At 41.2% G+C, this 19058-nt stretch overlaps 1 protein-coding gene across 1 annotated transcript in view; it reads left to right on the top strand.

Annotated features, from left to right (window-relative positions):
- The first annotated feature begins 3974 nt into the window (after nt 1–3974).
- myo10l3 (myosin X, like 3) overlaps nt 3975–19058 on the top strand; it is a 53564-nt gene continuing 38480 nt past the window's right edge. The window contains exons 1-2 of the mRNA XM_036004283.1: nt 3975–4271; nt 18127–18225. Of these exons, the coding sequence (XP_035860176.1) occupies nt 4251–4271; nt 18127–18225 (120 nt within the window). The 5' untranslated portion in view covers nt 3975–4250. The remainder of the gene's footprint in view (nt 4272–18126; nt 18226–19058) is intronic.

The raw sequence follows: 19058 nt of genomic DNA, 5'->3' as shown, positions 1-19058 counted from the left end.
AAGCTGCCCAATACAGTGCCACTCACAAATCCTAAAACTTCCTCCAAGCAAATGTTGATGTTTCAAAACTAAACTGTGCTCTGTGTTGGGGTTCAGAACGAAATATGACTTTAACTTTAAGTACTTGCCACAACTCAATTTTGAAAAATCAAATGTAGCTAGCACTGCAACTGATAATACCTTTACTTCTAAGAACATTTATAAACAAAATTGAATAGACTGCACATGCACTTGAGCCAACATGTTTAATCAGCACAGTTACAAAGTAATGTTAACCATACTTTTTACATATGCATGTATTAAAAATACAGTTGAGGTGGTTCGGGCATCTGGTAAGGATGCCCCCTGGGCGCCTCCCTAGGGAGGTGTTCCAGGCACGTCCAGCTGGGAGGAGGCCTCGGGGAAGACCCAGGACTAGGTGGAGGGATTATATCTCTAACCTGGCCTGGGAACGCCTCGGGATCCCCCAGTCGGAGCTGGTTAATGTGGCTCGGGAAAGGGAAGTTTGGGGTCCCCTGCTGGAGCTGCTACCCCCGCGACCCGTTACCGGATAAGCGGAAGAAGATGGATGGATGGATGGATGTATTAAAAATAATGCTGCAAATGCCCCTTTGTTGCACAATTGCTATGTCCTTATCTGACCTAACTATATGATGTTCCTATATATCTGATTTACAAGTATGTTCAGTAAATGACATAGTTTGAAGAAAAAAAAAGAATATTTATCCAGAAACAAGTGAAACATGCAGTGAGTGAGAAAGGAGAACCTGACTGGTCTGGTTAAGCACCCTGTCAGAACTGCCACATTCAAAAGTTCTCTGAGTGGATGGCCAGCATTGGCATTGGCAAAAGGATTGTTCAAGTATTATTCTCTTAAAGTCCTTACAGGAACACTGACAATGATTGAGTTGTTCTTATTAAAGCTGATCCTCATAATCGGGAATTACTGACTCACTACATTAAACTTGTCCAATCTTGTACCAACAAACATCCTTAAATGGGCTTGAACATTGTAAAAAGGAGCTAGAAAGGCATATCAATACACAGGCCTACCTTAAATCATTACATGTAATTTAAATGTGAGTAAGGGCAATTGCAATTGCAATAAGAGCATTTGCAAGATTTAGGGGTTGTTATTTGGTCTCTGTAAGTTACTTTACACTGTAACGTTATACTGTAGTGTTAACCTAACTATACATTCACAAAACTAAATCACCACATTTACCTTGACACCACCAAAACCAAAATCCTGAGAAGTCCAACAAAGTTTAAAAAGGAGAAGAGTCAGATGAATTGGCTTCAAAGTAAAATAAATAGATAAATAAACTAAAATCCTTTTTTGGCATTTCTGTTTTAAAATAATGCTCAGATGGGAGAACATGATGCAACAAAGCCGCCAGACTTTTGTAGCTCTAAACAACATTATCAAATACATTTCAGAGACTGAGTTCTGCCGTGCCACTTCATGAGCTGCCACACAGTCAACACTGATTACATAACAGAGGCAACACAAATTGTCTGGATCTCTTTCATGAATACTGCATATAGTTTGTGTCTGTCTATCCACTTTTATCCACTGGTCATGAGTGGGTGGCTGATCTTTCTGGCATAAGGTCGCAGATTAAAAGCTTGTGTTTTTCCTCTGAATTAATTGTATAAGCTTAAAAGACAACCAGTAAGATTCCATCTGGTGACAGTGAAGAAAGTGTACGATAATATTTCTGTTTAGTTTACCAGCTTGTGCACAATCATCTTCATGCCCCAAGGCGTTTGCTTTCATGCAGATAATCTACTTTCACTCATGTATACTGTAGGTAATCATTATCTCAGAAGTGAGAAAACAGAACTTGTAGCACCCTGTAAAGAAAATGTCAGTAATTATGTAAATCAATCTTTTATTTGTATTCAGCCTCAGGCAGCTGGATTCCCAGAGTTTTGATATCAGAGTCTCAGCTCTCACATAACACACACTTTCACTCTCCACCACTCTCCTCCGATGTATACATCCTGAGCTAGCTACAGCGTATTTCTGGTCAGTACATTGGCTGCTCAAAGCAAATAAATACAAAACTGCACAACCAGTCCAGCAGTCTAATTTGCAAAAATAATGCATGTAAAATTCACTTTGTGTTCAGCCACATGCAAGCTACCCATCCGATGTGAGTACAATGTTTGCTCTGTATTTGCTCCTCCAACTCCTGAGAAAATATTTGAGTCGTTAGCATGCTAGGTGGTCAACTTTTTTTACCAACCTTTTCCTGTTTTGCTCTGGCTGGCATTATTATTTTATATGGGGCTAAGCCATAAGACTCAAAAATACAATTCATGTGTGGGCCAGAAAACCAAAACAATGAGCTAAAATTGGCTAAAAGCTAAATTTGGGCATTAGGAAGCTAAATCTTGTTCCATGGGGGCGCTTGGGTAGCTCACCTGGTAGAGTGTGCGCCCTATGTACAGAGGTTTATTCCTCACCACAGTGGCCATGGGTTCAACTCCAACCTACAGCCCTTTGCTACATGTCATCCCCCCCCCTCTGTCTCCCCTTTCATGTCTAAGCTGTCCTATCAATAAAAGGCCTAAAAAGAAAATCTTATGCTGTGTTTCCACTATGTGTTGCAGCTTTGCTTGACTCTTACTGACTTTAGGTACCAGGTCTTTTTCTCTATTTTGTTTACCGCCGTAGATAGTGCCCAGGGCATTCTCAGCTGATCGCCATTGCGCCGCTGCGTGAAACTGAGGTGGTATAATCTGAGCTGAACGTCGGCGTAGTTTAGCGGGGATGCCATTTTTTTAAATCTGTAGCGAGTGAATAAAAAATTGCGGTCGCTATTTTTGGTAGCTTGGCTATTTAAAATTTCAGGGTTTGTGCAGGATGTTCCGTGTCACGCTAGTGATGATTCTCTCTGACCAATCAGTGGTCTGCAGTGTTTTAACTCCACCTTCTAGTATCAGCTCAGGACGCTTGGAACCTTGACCGAGGTGGTACTAAAAAAAGTACTACATACCAGTTACTATCCACAACATCTGTTAATGAAAAAATCCAAAAAGAGCGAGCTGAGTAGAGTTTAGCAGAGCTGTACCCTGCAGTGGAAACACGGCATTAGTTGGTTATTGGAGTTGTTTAGTTTAATGTTGTCAAAATGTATGAATTTACACACCATAATGAAATCCCATGAACAACAAATAGGCGTAATTAAAAGCTATCTTCTCACTAGCTAGTCAATTTGTATCACCAAAACGCCAGACTCAAATGTGTCAATGTTTAATTTTGTCTTGACACAAATCAACCATTTATAAATAACCTCAACTAAATAAAATACTGTCTAAAGTGTGCTTTTTGGGGTTCAAATAAGGATATTTGATGAAAGAATAAGTATGAATCTGATGCCATGCATCTATTGCCACCTATCAGTATTTGACAATTTGTTATACTCTCATCAATTGGACCAGCCTACCCAAAAGCTGGTCTATTCATTTCAGCCTTTATCACAAAATGCCTGTATTACACAGCATTTACAAATGGCATGCACCAAAATCAGACTGCACATGTCCTGAGACCCACATCACTTGGTGAACAATAATTGACTAAAACAAAGCCGACTTGCTCCCCCTGATTTGCCTCTTCCTCTTCCTTCTTGGTTAATTTTTCCCAAAGGAGGAAGTCAAAATAATGATTCTTCTCATCCTCAGTTTAGTAGGCTACATACATGCAGAAATTGACCTGTTATTCATTTTGCAACAATTCACAATTGTACACATATTCCTGTCTTAAATATTCGTTAGAGTAAGCGTGTGTGTGTGTGTGTGTGTGTGTGTGTGTGTGTGTGTGTGTGTGTGTGTGCTGAATAACGAGGGAGAAATGTGCACATCTTTTAAAATCATCAGACCCTTTGTAGGAATGGACACAAAGAGGGCGTATGCCGAGGGGAGGTCTGTGACCCTGCAGGCTCCGCCTCTGTGCATAATGTGCCGGCTTCATTGAAACGACTAGACAGCACAGCAGCACAACACAGCCCCACACAGGCTTCACGGGACACTCAACAAACAGTGAAGAAAACTCTTAAGTGTAGGAAAATAGGACTGCAAATGACTCGAGTCTTTTGAGCGGGTGGGGGGGGACGGAAAGAAGAACTTTTCTTTATACTAACGACGCGGATGGAAATCATTTGGGAATACAGCTTCCTCTCCTCCTCAACCGTGGTACCCTAAACTCAGACTACAAAGGGACGTGAGGTTTGGACACCGTGAAAATGGATACATTCTTTTTAGAGGTAAGTTAAAAATACTTTCTCCAGACAGAAACATTGTTTTGTATTTGCTCTCTACTCTCAACGTGGCTCCTATTTATACTGTGACCGCCACGGTCTTTGTTTTGCTTTTTACTAACGTTATGTTGTGTTCTGCGCGTGCCTAAGCCTGGCTGGTCCAGTTTTAGCCTCTGTAAAGTGTTAGCTAATTTATCACCAAAAAGCACCACTTTGTGACATTCAGTACGCTATGTTTGTGGTCGTGATGCGTTCTCAGACATTAATATAAATATCACTAGCACTGGGTTAGTCTGCAGGATGCAGCTGTAATGGGAACTGTAATATCCCAACAAGCCTCGGCTACATTAAGGGACACTATTGCTATGCATCACAAAAAAAAAAAAAAAAAAAAAAAAAAAAAAATATATATATATATATATATATATATATATATTCTTAAATTCTGCCCCAGATAATCTCATTACTGACAATACAAAAACAAACAGGACTCATGTGACAGCATTCTTCATTCTCTGTTTCCTCTTTTATAGTTTTAGTTTATGGAGAATCCAGTACCTGTAAACGCCGAGTGTGTTTCCGTGTACTGTAGGTTGGATGTGTCATCTACAAATCAGCCCAGACACCGACACACTCACACACATAGAGGCTATAGGCCTGCTATGTCATCCTCCTCTGACTCAAGAGAAGGGAACACAAAAACACACACACACACACACACACACACACACACACACACACACACACAGACAGAGAGAGACAGTGTGTTAGGCCCTGACACACCTTAGTGATAGTGATGTGAGTCTCCTCCTCTCATATTCCCACCACTCACCTCCTGTATTCTCTACCAGCAGCATCAGCAGTACTTGACCCTCAGTGAGTGATGAGCTGTGTTTTGACTCCGTGTAGGTGCAGTGTTTTCCGAGGTGACTCCTGGATTATGCTGTTTCCTGCTTCATACTCCATACTTGAACTGTAAGAGACCTATAGCTTTAAACTGATATGTAGGGATAATATTAAACTAATTGAGGTCATTCATCCTTTGACATGACAGACATTCCTGTTTGACCAAAGCTATGTGGAACCTTGGAAAAGTCACAGATATTATATTCACTTTTTGAAATGTTTTTAATAATTTGAAAATAAAGGAAGTGCTTAGTTCTAGAGTTTCACTTACCTACAAAATAATCTGATTTTATTTATTGATATGTTGTCCAGAGGAAGGATATAATATCAGCTCAGAAAAAGCTGCGAAATAGGGGTATTTGTGGTGGTTGTTTTACATTTTTATGAAATGTGCAGTAAAATGAATGAATGAACTGTCCTATTTTTTTTAAATGACTTTAGGGTCATGAAAAGAAACCAGCTTCCTGAACATGTCAGTGCAACCAGTGTGCATTTAATTAAGCAGGAATTCTGGAGGTGAAGTAAGATGAGGATTAAATTCGACCCAGTGAAAGCAACAGCAGCAGGATACATCTTAGGTGTGATTCATCACTGTGTGCATCCAGTGAATTAAATCTGTTTAAATCTGCTTCTTGATCTGAGAAGAGACATTCTTTTGCAGATCCGGCTAATCGAAATGAACGCTGACCAGTGATTATCAAATATCAGTTAGTCTACTTCTAATCTAGAGTCAGCTTTCTCTTGCACGTCACCATTGGTGACGGTAAAGATGGTGACAGGGTTAGAGAGTAAGAGGAGGGGCAGGTACAAGGGTGTGTACTCAGAGGTTTATCCTGAAAGCCCATCCTGTCCATCAGAGTGGCTTTTCCTCTCAGGCGCTGACACAACACCGTAAAACCCTCATCGACACTGCCTCTACTCCACACCCAATCCGTCCTCTGAATGGATATGACCCACTAAACACACAAAAATACCTGGAGTGTGTTAGAGAGCTTGTCTGTGCCTTCTAACTTCTGCCAGACTGCTGGGTTTGGTCATTGTATACTTTCATAAGTCAAGAAATCCCTGTAATATATATTCCCACATCTGTATTCAAACATAGAACCCCTTAGATGTTTTATGTCTTTGTGAAGCATCCTGTTGACGAAGTTGAATCCCAGCTATGTGCATTTCTAAACTTAGTAATCAGTTCCTTTATAGCAGCAGCTGCTACACACTGTAAAGCCACACAAGGACCTTTCCACACCCATTAACTCCTTCCCCGCATTACACTCCAAATTCCTTTTACTCTGACAGAGGGAATCCTAGATTCCCATCCCTGACCCCTGAAATTCCCAGTCATGGCCAGCCTGTCATCTATGCATTGTAGAGGTGTGGTGACAAGGCTTTAGGTTTCACACCATCACCACCGTGCCACACACACACACACACACACACACACACACACACACACACACACACACACACACACACACACACACACACACACACACACACACACACACACACACACACACACATTCTCCCCATCCTGAAACATCCCTAACAGCCCTATGTGCTGTTTATGTCTAGTTCTTTGAAGCTGGAGCCGTGGAGTATGTTCGCTAAGCATTCTGTGTTGAAATGGGTAATGTGAGAAAGGCCAACCTGCTATGGAGGTTGGACTATTTTTCTACCCAGGGTCTTTTCTACCCAGTTGTCACTTCCTCCAGCTGCCACTTTAGAGAGCTGAGAATCTGAGATCATCACTTTTCACTTCCAGCCATGCAGACGGCTGATGGAGTAAGGAAGGAAGTCAGGAAGTAAAGTTAGGATGTAAGGAAGGAAAAGTACAAAAATGGCTAATGAATCCTGCATTTCTTTGAATTGTTTCTGTCTTAACCTGTAATTAAAGTTGAAGTGGTTATTGTGTGCATTAAAACATCAAACAAGGGGATTTTCAAGTTGAAGTGAGGTGAATTAACAGCCGGTTGTTTATGAACAAACAGAGGGAGGTATTATTAAGGCAGTGGTTTATGTGTGCGTCAGCAGAACTCCTGCAGCTTTAGTACAGTCTGGAGGTGGTTTAATCTGTCACAAGAGCACTGGGACTAATTACCAACAGGCATTGTCTTACCACACACCAAATAACATGGATAATCCTTTCTCATAATGACACAGATGCCTGGTTTTAGGCGAGGCGGTTTAGGTTTGGAAACCATCGCTCATAACGAACATTTGGATTTTCCATTTTAGCATTAATAGTTTTATTTTTTTACATGTAAAGTCTGCTTTGAAACTAGAATCAACTGTTTGGTAATAGTCTAAATCTAGCCTTTTCACCCCACTAGCTTGTGTTTGCATTTCTTGTGTCTCTATCAGTAACCTGACCCCTGTCTATCAGCGAGCTGACCATCACATGGGGAGCTCAGTGCTGTGATAACCTCCTGCTGACACCATGCTGTTGACTTTAGCTTTAACCTGCTACATCACCAAGCTTTTCAGACAAAGCTGTATGTGTATTTGTGGCAAAAAAAAGAAAAAGAACATCTTTCCAGTTTGTTAACAAACAACGAATAATGCAGCGCAGGAGCTTGTCTTCCTGTCTATTAGCTCATGATGATGGATAAACAGTTGCTGTATGATGTGGCGTGACAACTTTTGAGACAAGAGTCTCTGGTGGTCTTGTCTGCTTGTCCACCCAAAACCATCAACCTTAAAGCAATTTTTTGACATTTTGGGAAATGCTCTTATTCAATGTCTTGCCGAGATAGATGAGAAGATAGATACTGTATCCATCTTCTTATCTTACTCCTGGCCAGAAATCAAATTAGCGCATTTCGCAAAATGTTGAACTATTCCTTTAATAGCTGACCTTCACTGACATCCAGTCTGATTCTGGTTTGCAAACAGCATTTGTTCCACTCCCTCCAGTCTCTCAGAGTTTTAACAGAAAACATCAGATTATATGTTCACAATACACAGCTCATAAAAAAAACATACTGGTAACATTCAATCTACTCTCCAACACCCATCCTTCCTGCACTCTGTGTGTGTGTGTGTGTGTGTGTGTGTGTGTGTGTGTGTGTGTGTGTGTGTGTGTGTGTGTGTGTGTGTGTGTGTGTGTGGGCAGTCCTGGGTGTGTCATTCTCTGAAATATAAATCACCTTAGGACGAATGGGCGAATCTCTAAATTTCTTGCCATCTCAACAAGGCTATGATGAAAGAGAACATCCTCAACCATTGCCTGCCAAATCTGTGAATTGAATGAAGAAATCATTGTACAGTCTTGCAGTGTCTGGACTTGTAGAAGCAATAGCTCATGTTCAACAGGGACATGGAAGAGTAGAAGTGGCATATTTCTTCAAGGGAGTTAAGAAAAACAACTATTTGAGAGGAGGAAGCTGTTTATGTTTGACGTTCTGGGAGAGAGTTATCAATCTTTTCTTTAAACTCTCTGCAACAAAACGACAAGCATATTTCTCAAAATACTGAACTTTTTTTTCCACATCTCAACATTTACAGTGAAATAATACATTGAAAAACAGATTGTTGTCTCTCTGTCACCAGAGAGGTTTCTGAATGATAAGTCACACTGTTCTGCTCATGTTACCTGTGTGGCAGCTGTCTATGTTTAGTATGTTGTCTCTTCTTCATGTCTCAATAAGATTTTCAGTAATGCCCCTTTACATCTCCAGCAGGTGAATCTGGACTCTATGCCAGATCAATCCCGCCACTCCTGGAACACAACAACAACAACAATTTATTTTTTACCAGATTGGCGTGCAGTATATTTGTGTGGCCGGATATTCAAAGAAAATGAAAGTTGCTGTTTATCGCTGCTAACCCGTCACACAATAAATGTCTCTTGGCCTTCACCTTGGCCTCTTCAGTTGACAGACATGGTGAGCTGGTAATGAGTGTAGCTTAAATCCTCTAACTTCAGAGGTCTCGCCTGGCAGCTTAATAACAGCCGACCTGTGATTACTGCTCCCAGGCCAGATGTTGACTTTCCCTATGATTCCCTATGATTACTGCGCACAGAGGCAGCCTATTACGGTATGGAGTATGTCTCGACACACTTGCCTGTATATTATATTTTCCTATGTGTGTAAGTTAAACACAGAAGGATAAAGCCTAAGTTCAATATATTTATTTAAAACTGTTAAATTGTTGACTCCCTCATGATGAGGTTACTGCTACGGTATTTTAATTTCAGGACTAACACCCCGCTGGGCCTAAGTAGGCCTACACATCCCACACTGCTTGAGCATTGACTGCCATGGCCTGAAGTGTCTAACAGGCACCTTGGTGCTTAAAAGAAGCAAACAACACAGCATGGCACAATCCACAGTCATGACCTGTTTGCTTTCCCATCCATCCCCAGTCTGTTTTATTAGACATGAGTGTGTGTGGTTTGGCCTGAGGTTGTTTTTAGGCTCGTACATACTGATACTGAGATTTGCATGTGGAGAAATGTTCCGTGTTTTCAAGACTCTACATTATGTTAGTTTCTCCCACTTGAACCCAACCTTCCTTCACATCGTCATCCTCAGACATGATTCAAAAATACTCTCCATATTCCCCAGCAAGAGAGAAAAGGTAGCAGTCTTTCTTAGTCTTTGTTCATCCATTCCCTGGACTGAGACACTTGAACTTTCAAATGCTGCACAACCTCAATCATTTTGGGCACAGTTACATGATCGTGACCACCACTGCATTGCTTGTTTTGTCCGACCAACAGTCCAAACCCCAAATATATTCCGTTTACTATCATATAAGACGAAAGAAGCAAATCCTAACATTTGAGAAGCTTGAATCAAAGTATGTCTAGCATTTTAATGTAATAATTGATAAATCAGTAATAAAAACAGCTGCTGATTAGTTTTCTGTCAATCAATGAATTGCCTGACTAATTTGGATCTGTCTCTGTGTGTAAATATATTGTAACTCACCAGTCTAAAAACTGGCAAATTAATGACAAATGCCCAGAAAACATCCAGGGATATTAAATTTAAAATGAGAGAAAAGCAAGCACGTCACATTTTTGAGAAGCTGTAACGGGCAAATATTCATGTCTTTTTTATTTATAAGGACAATGTACATTAATCAACATTTCTGTAAATGTGCCAGTGCTAGCCAGCTGAATACTTTTCAACTTTAGTCCTTTGGCGATATGATTTGAGACCAGCGCATCAGGAAACAGCAAGACATATAGTACGTGTTAAAATATACAGACAGAAGACAACAGGACGCCATAAAGTTTCTTAAATGAATAATCAGTTATCTACATTGTCATTTGATTAATCAATAATTGTGTCAGCAATCCAGCGCATGCTTAAAATGTATAAACCGTGTAAGACAGGAGGGTCCCTGAAGCCATAAAGATCAATCTGGGACAGTGGAAGGTACGAGTGAAGGTCAAAGGCAATGTAACAGGAGCCAGGTCACCTAGTGATGACTCCATTCAACCTTAATAACCACTACCCCACTGGCCTGTGCCCCTGATGACTCAAGCAGTCAAACACACACATGCTCAGTCTCTGGCAGTCCTGACTAAACAGCATTCCTGGAATATCTCTGGGATTCCTGCTGTGTGACCCCATAACAGTCCACAGATGAGTACAGAGAAGGCTAGATACAGTACGTAGATGACCGACAGGAGGAGGAATGCCAGGTGGCTGTGTAGATATACACAGATATAAGTCATAGAGCTTAGCTGACAATCCAATCAAACGTGCAGTAATCACATCATATGTGGCCCTCTTCGTCCCATCCTGGAACCCGTAATGTTGTTAGAAAAAGTATCAAAACCCTGAGCACAGGATCATACTTATACTATAATGTGTAGAACAGTAGTGGAAGGGAAACATGTCATCACAGGATAAGGATGTAAAGCAGGGCACTGTGCCAGGAGTCTGTGGCAAAGTGTCAAGTGTTCCTCTTCTTCTTTCTGTGCTCCTGAAGACATCATTTGTTATGCAGATTCTCTTCAATATAGCCATTAGCAACATGGCAGATTAGCTACCTCAGACACAGACAGAAACAGACAGACAACAGACACAACAACACTACCAATCACATGCAGACATACTGCTCTCTCTCTCTCACACACACACACACACACACACACACACACACAGCTCCACATATTTGCTTTACTTGCTAGATGAATGTTATGACTCCATTTAGTATGTTAATGAAAATAGCTTAAAAGACAGCAATGACAGCATTTCCATTAACCTAGTGACACAGTTGCATTCATAACTTCATCATCCTCAGACCTTCTGCTTTGACAAAAACAGTCTATGAATATGCAAATGAAGCGCAGGTTTACTGGTGAGGCTGCTGCATCGGGCCATCCTGCTTTAAGTCTGTTTATAGCTTCCTCAGCGGGGGGTTGAGGCAGCTCCTCGGAGTCAAGAACAATTGATGAACTGCACCCTTTTTTCCCGTTTTTCCTCTCACTCCCCCTCCACCACAGACTGGGGGAAGCCCTGCTCCCCAAGGGACTCCTCCTCCTCCATTAGCTAATTTCTGATCAGCTGCTCCCTCCATCATTAATTCATATGTCTTCCAGCACAGTTGCTGAAGGTTGCCTTTAATCATCTGATTTCTCCCCTCTGTCACACACCATTCCTTTCACCGCCCTTACCCCATGCTGGCTGCGGGCACCAGCAGGCAGATGTTAGTGGCAACGAGGAAACCGAGAAACAAGAAAATGTAAAAGGGCCCTGCAGAATCACACTTGCATTAATCACTGTTAGTTATTCCTAATTTATTTTTTATACTGGTCAGTAATTATATACAATGTGATGAGACTGATGACAGCTGAATAACTGTTACATAAGCTAACATGTTGCCAGAGGGCTGCATTACTAAATTCTTGGAAAAATTGGTGCAAGAAATTTTCCTCAATAACCTCTACGGAAGAGTTCCTGAGAACGGCACCTAACCCCTGATTGGCCCAGAGGAGCTGCTCAGAAGAACAGTGGAAAATATATGAATACATAACATATAATATATTATAATATATAATATATAACATTTGAATTCAGAAAATTTCCTTAAATTGAAAAAATCTCAGCATCCTGACAAAGATGAAGCCGAGTCAAAATGTTGCAGTAATAAGATCATAAGTAACTGTCTTTCTGTGTTTGTGATAACTGTAACTTTCTGTTGAGGTTTTACTGTTTGTAGGACATCCTGCTTTGCTGCACTGGAAAGCTTGTGGCCAAAGAACAAGAGGGACCTTTGCCCAGATTCCCCTCCCAGCTGCAGTCAGCCCATTTGTTTAATCTCGCCAGCTACTTGGCGGATCCTCCTCATTCCATTCACTCAGCATGCAGGAGATTTGGTTACAATCCCTGAATTTGGCTATGCTCTCCTGCATTGTTACCTGTTGTTTATTCTACTGGCTACATGCATTCCTGTGGCTTTATTATTCTTTGCATATATCCATTACAACCAAATTAAAAAGCCTAATTTCTGCAAAATGTTTGAACTATTTTACCTACAAAAGACTTATTTCACAGACACACACACACTGGCAATATGCAAGTGTCAATACGCTGTTTGACCTTTTTAAACGCAGGCAATCCATCCAGCCAGTGTTCTGAGGTCACAAAGGGTTAGTGACTCGGCCTCATGCCTCTCTATTGTTATGATAATGCTGTTACGTCCTGGTATTTAAGGTGCAAATAGAGTGCAGGATCATGGTCCTATATATAAAAACGAGATGTGTTTTTTAACATCTGCTTTTAAATGAGATGCAGTTGGTCATTGAAAACTTTGAGGTTTATTCCGATCTTAGAAAAACACAATTGCAAAACAAATATATCTGCATGAGCACACAAAAGCAAGGACATTTGAGAGGAACAAGTGAAAGCAGCAACAGCTAGTTTCTTTTGGGGCGCATATGTTCCTGGTGGATACGTTCCGGTCTTACGTTTATTATAGCACAACTAATGAGATGCTTGTCAGGAGTCCAGTTGGATGCACTTCTCTGTTAGCCAGGCAATTCTGACCATAGACTGTATAAAATATGAACGTAGTCTCCATGACGTCATCGATTTCTGAAGAGCCAAAATGAAGCTCAAAGTGGGCAGCTCTCAGTGGCTCCGGCCGTTGCCATCTTTGCAGGGCCTGACGTAGGCTAATCCAAAAATGGGCAAAGAGGTGGAGAGTGGATGGAGCTGAGGCGAGCTGAATGACGCCTACAGTCTATGCTTGCCTTTTGTGACGGCAGCCCACATGTCACTCAAAGCAGAACAACCTTAATTATGCTGAACTTTAAAGAACTTAGCTTTAGAAACCAAATCCGTTTTTGTACCAGGCTGTACACATGTTTAATTCTGCTGTAAAGTTGGGCATTTTAACATGGGGGTCTGTGGGGATTGATCCCTTTTGGAGCCAGCCTCAAGTGGCCACTCAGCACTGCTGTCCACTGTGCAGGCGTTCACTCACTGCTCCTTGAAACCACACTATGATCCAATAAATTGGCTTATCATAACTGTTCAACCGTGTCCAAGTCAGGATGAGTTAATTAGCTTTCTTTTGTTCTGTCTAATACGATCACCCGATACTACCTGCGCTCATGCCACGCCAGACAGCAGAGAAAGAGCTGTGGCACCTTGTACTGTGTATGCCCTTAAATATTTAAGGCTCATTCATTAGCAAATCTCTAAACTTAATGTCATTATACAAGCTGCAGAAACTTAAGCCTCTAACTCTGGGATCACATCATTCACCCTGAGTGGTCAGAGAGCATGATGGGATGTCGGCATGTGGCCTGTTTTGGTAGGTCAGATTGCTACTGTCAGGCGGGTTCTGCCTCAGCAGTGTTACATGTGCTCAGTGGTGTGCAGCATTAATAATTTGAAATTAGCTTGAGCTGAAAATGTCAAGGCAACAGTTAAGCTTTGCTTTTTAATAGAGCTGTTAAAACATCTGGTTACCAGAGGGTTACCTGATAATTAAGATGAATGCTGTACTTTTCATGTTCAATGATTATTATGCAAGAGGTACCCACACTGTTTCACTGGTTTAGTCAGAATGGTTAGTTGTGCGTCCCAGCTGGTCTTTGTTTGGGATATTTCCGCCTGGTTAACTTCTGAGCTCTCTGTCAGAGGTGGTTGCCTTTGTCCTGACTTAGTGACAGAGCTCCTGAGGATGGAGGGGGCAAGAGGGAGGAGTTTGTGTGAGACCATCTGTTGCTGAGACAATTCATCTCTGCTTTATACCCTCAAGCTTCAGACTCTTTAGACACACATACACACACGCGCTCACATACAAAGACACAAACAAATGGACAAACACATCTGCTGCTGTCTTGAACCCTGGAGTCACTGGAGAACCACACCACTTCTACCAACTTAAATGTTACTGTCTGACAGTCTTCTAGACAAGTCCCTGTGTTTATCTAAGACAGACCTCAATGTCCAAATGTTTTGGATGATGATGAAAGTATGACCACTCCTCACAGTCCGGACATAACATGACATTTCTGCTGACTTTTACTAAGACGAAGGGATGAGTGCTTCCTTATTCTGCGCTGGCTTGGTAGTGGTGCATATTTAAAAAAAATGTCATGTTAAAATCTTATGAATGTGAGCTAAAAAGGCCAAGCAAGTCACATTTTGGATACTTTTCTTGCATAAAATAAGGGTGCAACATCTCAGGATATTAGAAAACATGGGTTGCTGGAGTATTTGTTTTTGTGTCTATATTTTTGTCAATAGTGTTTACTTTTCTCCCTTTTTAATTTATTTTTGCTATTTTTGAATATCTCTGAATTACTACACTAGAATGTATATATACATGAAAAACAAGTTTGTATTTTTTTGATGTAGTATTATGTTAATGAATGTATTCAGAATTAAGAATAAAAACTGAAATGACAAAACAGAAATGTGAGCTACAAATGATTGATAGAATTTGATACATGTGCAAAATGAAACTAATACAGCTTTTTGTTTGTTAGACATCTACTGATGGCTGGTGGCTGTTTCTGCACAATTTTAGATTATAGTGCCTGGTGGGCAGCTCTCCAGAGAGCAAGTAACTCTCAGACAGACGCTAGTGCAGCAGGCCAAGCCAGAATTGGCATCTTTATGGGCAGGCTTGTTGCTGACTTTTGGTTTACCGTATAGTGTTGACTCATTTAATTAACCACATATTATGGAAATGATTGGGTCTGAACCGTGTGCAATGAGCATGCTGTGTGAAGAGTTTTTATCTGTCTTTATCCATAAAATAGTTACTGGGCTTCTCTTTGTTTATGTGAATGGAAAACCTCTGAGACTGACTCAGCAACTAAACCATTCAAGTCAAGTTATTGGAAAATTATCCTTTTTAATTTGCGTCACTGCAGTTGAAGCAATACCGCAATGTGGTGCAGATACACACAGCAGTATAAGCCATCTCATTGCTTTCCATGTCATGGCTTGCCTGCTGTTTCACTATGTATACCATCTCATATAATCTACCTTTTGTTATAACCTACTCCCTGCATGTTTCTTTGCTTTGTCAACTCCACTGAGCGCAAACAGCATCTACAAAACAACAAGTACCAGCAATATTCTGCGGATTTCAAGTCCCTGTGATTTACAATTACATAACAGCAACTGATCTTCTTAAAATCTATAGAGTAAACACTATTAATCTCCTTACTGGACCTCAGTGAACTCACGTGAAGCGACTTTTCCCTGAATAGGGCATGCATGCCAGGCTGGTACCAGGCAGACACAGTCATCCGCTGGTATGGAAGTCACCAGTCGTCTCATATGAAATGGAAACTGAGTTAATGTGTGGCCATGTTTTGGAGAATACCTCTTGTTATATTTATGTCCTGATGTTTCTGTTTGTCTGCCTCTTTTTCCAGACAATGGAAGGCGGGACATTATCAAGTGCCTGCGTCCTTCCTCTTTCCCCTCTCACCCCCCTCAGCCTCCATCTAATTTACACGACCCCCTTTATCCCACTCACTGCTCTCCCCCGTGGTTTGAGAGAGCTAGATTTAGCTGTGCTCCATTAGCCGACTGGAAGAAAAAAAATCTTTGATGATGGAAGTAGGTTTGCAGACTGGCTGGTTGGACTGAGTGACCCTTTGTCCAAAAAGGAAGCCTAAATCACAAAATAAAGAAAAGAATAGAAGCCAATCATCACCCTGAGCTGTTGAGCAAGTTAATTTATTGGACCAATTTCCTCTTTGTCTCTGTGATTCAGCACTGGCACAAGCAGATTGCATTTCACATAGATATCTTTTGTATTAAACAAAAGCATCTCGATCTTTGTTCTGACCCTGGTGGCAAACACATTTGTGCTCCACAGATGAGAATGTGTGCACACACGTGGCAGCCTGTTGTTAATAGTTAATGAGGATTGATGTCTGGAAGTGGTGACCTTGTATAAAGTTTCCTAGTGGAATCCATGCATATTGATCTCTTCAGTTTTATGCTCTGTCGGACGTACAATTCCCTTTTGCTGCGTGTTTTCTCCAGCCACTTCAATGGGGGTGATGATAAAGAAAAGCTTTATACAAGAGAGAGTGACTCACAGGCCACATTTCTTCAAAGTGCACATCCTATAAATCTTAAACTGAAAACCAAAAAGATCAATTTGCATTACATTATTTATAGTTGAGACCATGAACTGTGGAAATACAAACAGGCTTCTTAAAGGAAAAGTTTGACATTTTGGGAAATATGCTTGCAGAAAGTTAAGTGAGAAGATTACTCTCGTAACCCCTCGTAAAACCACAAATTGTCTTTCCTGCACACTTTGTTACCTTCAAGGTAGAACAGCTGGGCTAGTTGTTTCTAGTGTTTATGCTAAGCTGAGATAACCGTCTGCTGGCTGTAGTCTTACATTTAACATGAGAGTGGTATCTATCTTCTCATCTAACTCTTGGTAAGAAAGCAAATAAGTGCATTTCCAAAAATGTAAAATGTTCCTCTGAAGGTCATCAATTCACCATCAGATGTTTTTCAATAATTTATATTGTTTAACCAAAGGCAATATTTGTTGTTTTTGAATGTGACGAATGTGGACCTAGTCATCCTAAAAGATTTATAATTTAGACCGCACAGGCGTTCACTCTCATCCACTAGGCAGCCAGTTCTATAAATGTATCTCCCACCACTGTAAGGAAATGACAGTCAGTCTGAGCAATCAGCCTCAGATTCCTGTTATTGCTTCTGGTTACTGAGCTGCTAACAAACATGTCTGGGAAGGTCGGTGACTTCACATGGATACACAAACACAGGAGGACAGGCCGCCCAGATTAGCTGTAGTGCTGGTGTTAATCTCCATCTGGAACCAGGATCTGATCTGGGCCGGTGGCAAGAAGCTAGTTGTGGTTTGCCTGATGAAAATACAGAAAAAAAAGAAAGGATGTGGGCATAGAAACATTTGTATTGATTGATTTGCTAAAGTGGCAAATTGTCATTTGGGTACATATTTTTCTATTTTATGGAGTGAAGTAGCCCTCACAACCAAAGACTGAAAGCATTTTTGACAGTTTTACTGAGTGTACTGTATATGACTCTAGTTCTAGTCTCTGACACACCCTTTGCATGTTGGCCTGGCCTGGCAAACAGCTTTTCTCTACTAAAGGGCAATGACAGTTTAATAAGAGGATAACTGTGCCAGTGTGGTGAGGGAGGAGCTATGTGGCAGAGAGCGGTGAGCAATGCTGAGAAAAAGAGAAAAATGGGGGAAAAGACAGTGAAGGAAGAAAACCAGTAGATGTAATCCCAGTTTTTCTAGAATATATCTGCTATTACTCACCTGCCATGTTCATATTACACATATAGGGATATTTCTTTAGTGTATTTCTGGGTTGAACTTTTCCTTTTCTTGTTCTGAAAATGTGATTGTAATGCAAATGTCCAGTACTTTCTTCCTCAAACAGATGACTCCGATATGAGCCCTGTGTCCAGATGCTAATGATGTGTTTCTGCCTATTGTGTTGCAGGGGGCCCGTGTCTGGCTGAGACACAAAGAACAGCTCCTCCCCTCCACCGTCAGCTCTTGTGATGATTCGTCCTTGGTCCTCACTACCGACTATGGGAAGGTAAGAAGACTTTTTCCCTGTTGAAGCATTAATGCTGCTAATGAGTTACTTTAAATCGTCCCAAACTCTCATCTGCCCTGTGTGTCTGCACCATGAAGCATTTTCATCTGTTTAAGGATTGTTCTCACATGATTCTACAAACCCCTTAACGCAAGAAAAACTGCATTTAAGTCATATCAACAGGCTTTAACTGATATAATGTACATTAAAGCCTCCTCCCATCTTTCATTTCTAATTTACAAGATTGTTGTATAAATTAGGTGGCGACTGGCCCAGTGTGTATGTGAGGAGGTTAATTATTTGCACATATGTGTTTCATCTCAGGGCTCAGCAGTGGGATCAACACCTTTTGTAATAAAGTAAGAATGACAGGAATGGGCTCCTTGTGTCAAGTCATTGGCCCAAGCTTATCTGTTTGGCAGTGCATGGTGGTCTTTGTGTCTGGAGGAAATCCTGTGAGAGAGAGAGAGAGAGAGAGGTGGCGATGGGCGGTTAAAAAATAGTTTCTCAGTCGAATGTCGAGTATTGGTCAAAAATAAGCTTCCAGTACCACTCTTATCTAGTGGAATGCCTTTGTACTGAACCAACCTTTGAAGAAAACTTTGAGTGGTACATATGATCGTCCATTGGCTTCTGACTTGACTGTCCAAACTCAGCCGCACCTCTTTGGCCAGGTCAGGGCTTCGGGAAGGAACAGGGTAGGGCCCAAGGACTGACTCTGTCCACATCCAGATTCTGTCACATGACCATGATCCTAACCACAAGCCAAGGCCCCGCGTTATTCCTTCACTGGAGTCCTTGACTGTTCATATAAAGAAGGGTGACGTACTGTA

Source organism: Sander lucioperca, chromosome 8 (assembly GCF_008315115.2).
Source record: "Sander lucioperca isolate FBNREF2018 chromosome 8, SLUC_FBN_1.2, whole genome shotgun sequence".
Lineage (NCBI taxonomy): Eukaryota > Metazoa > Chordata > Actinopteri > Perciformes > Percidae > Sander > Sander lucioperca.
The sequence above is the reverse complement of the archived record's forward strand: the minus strand, read 5'-3'. Positions and strand labels throughout refer to the sequence as shown.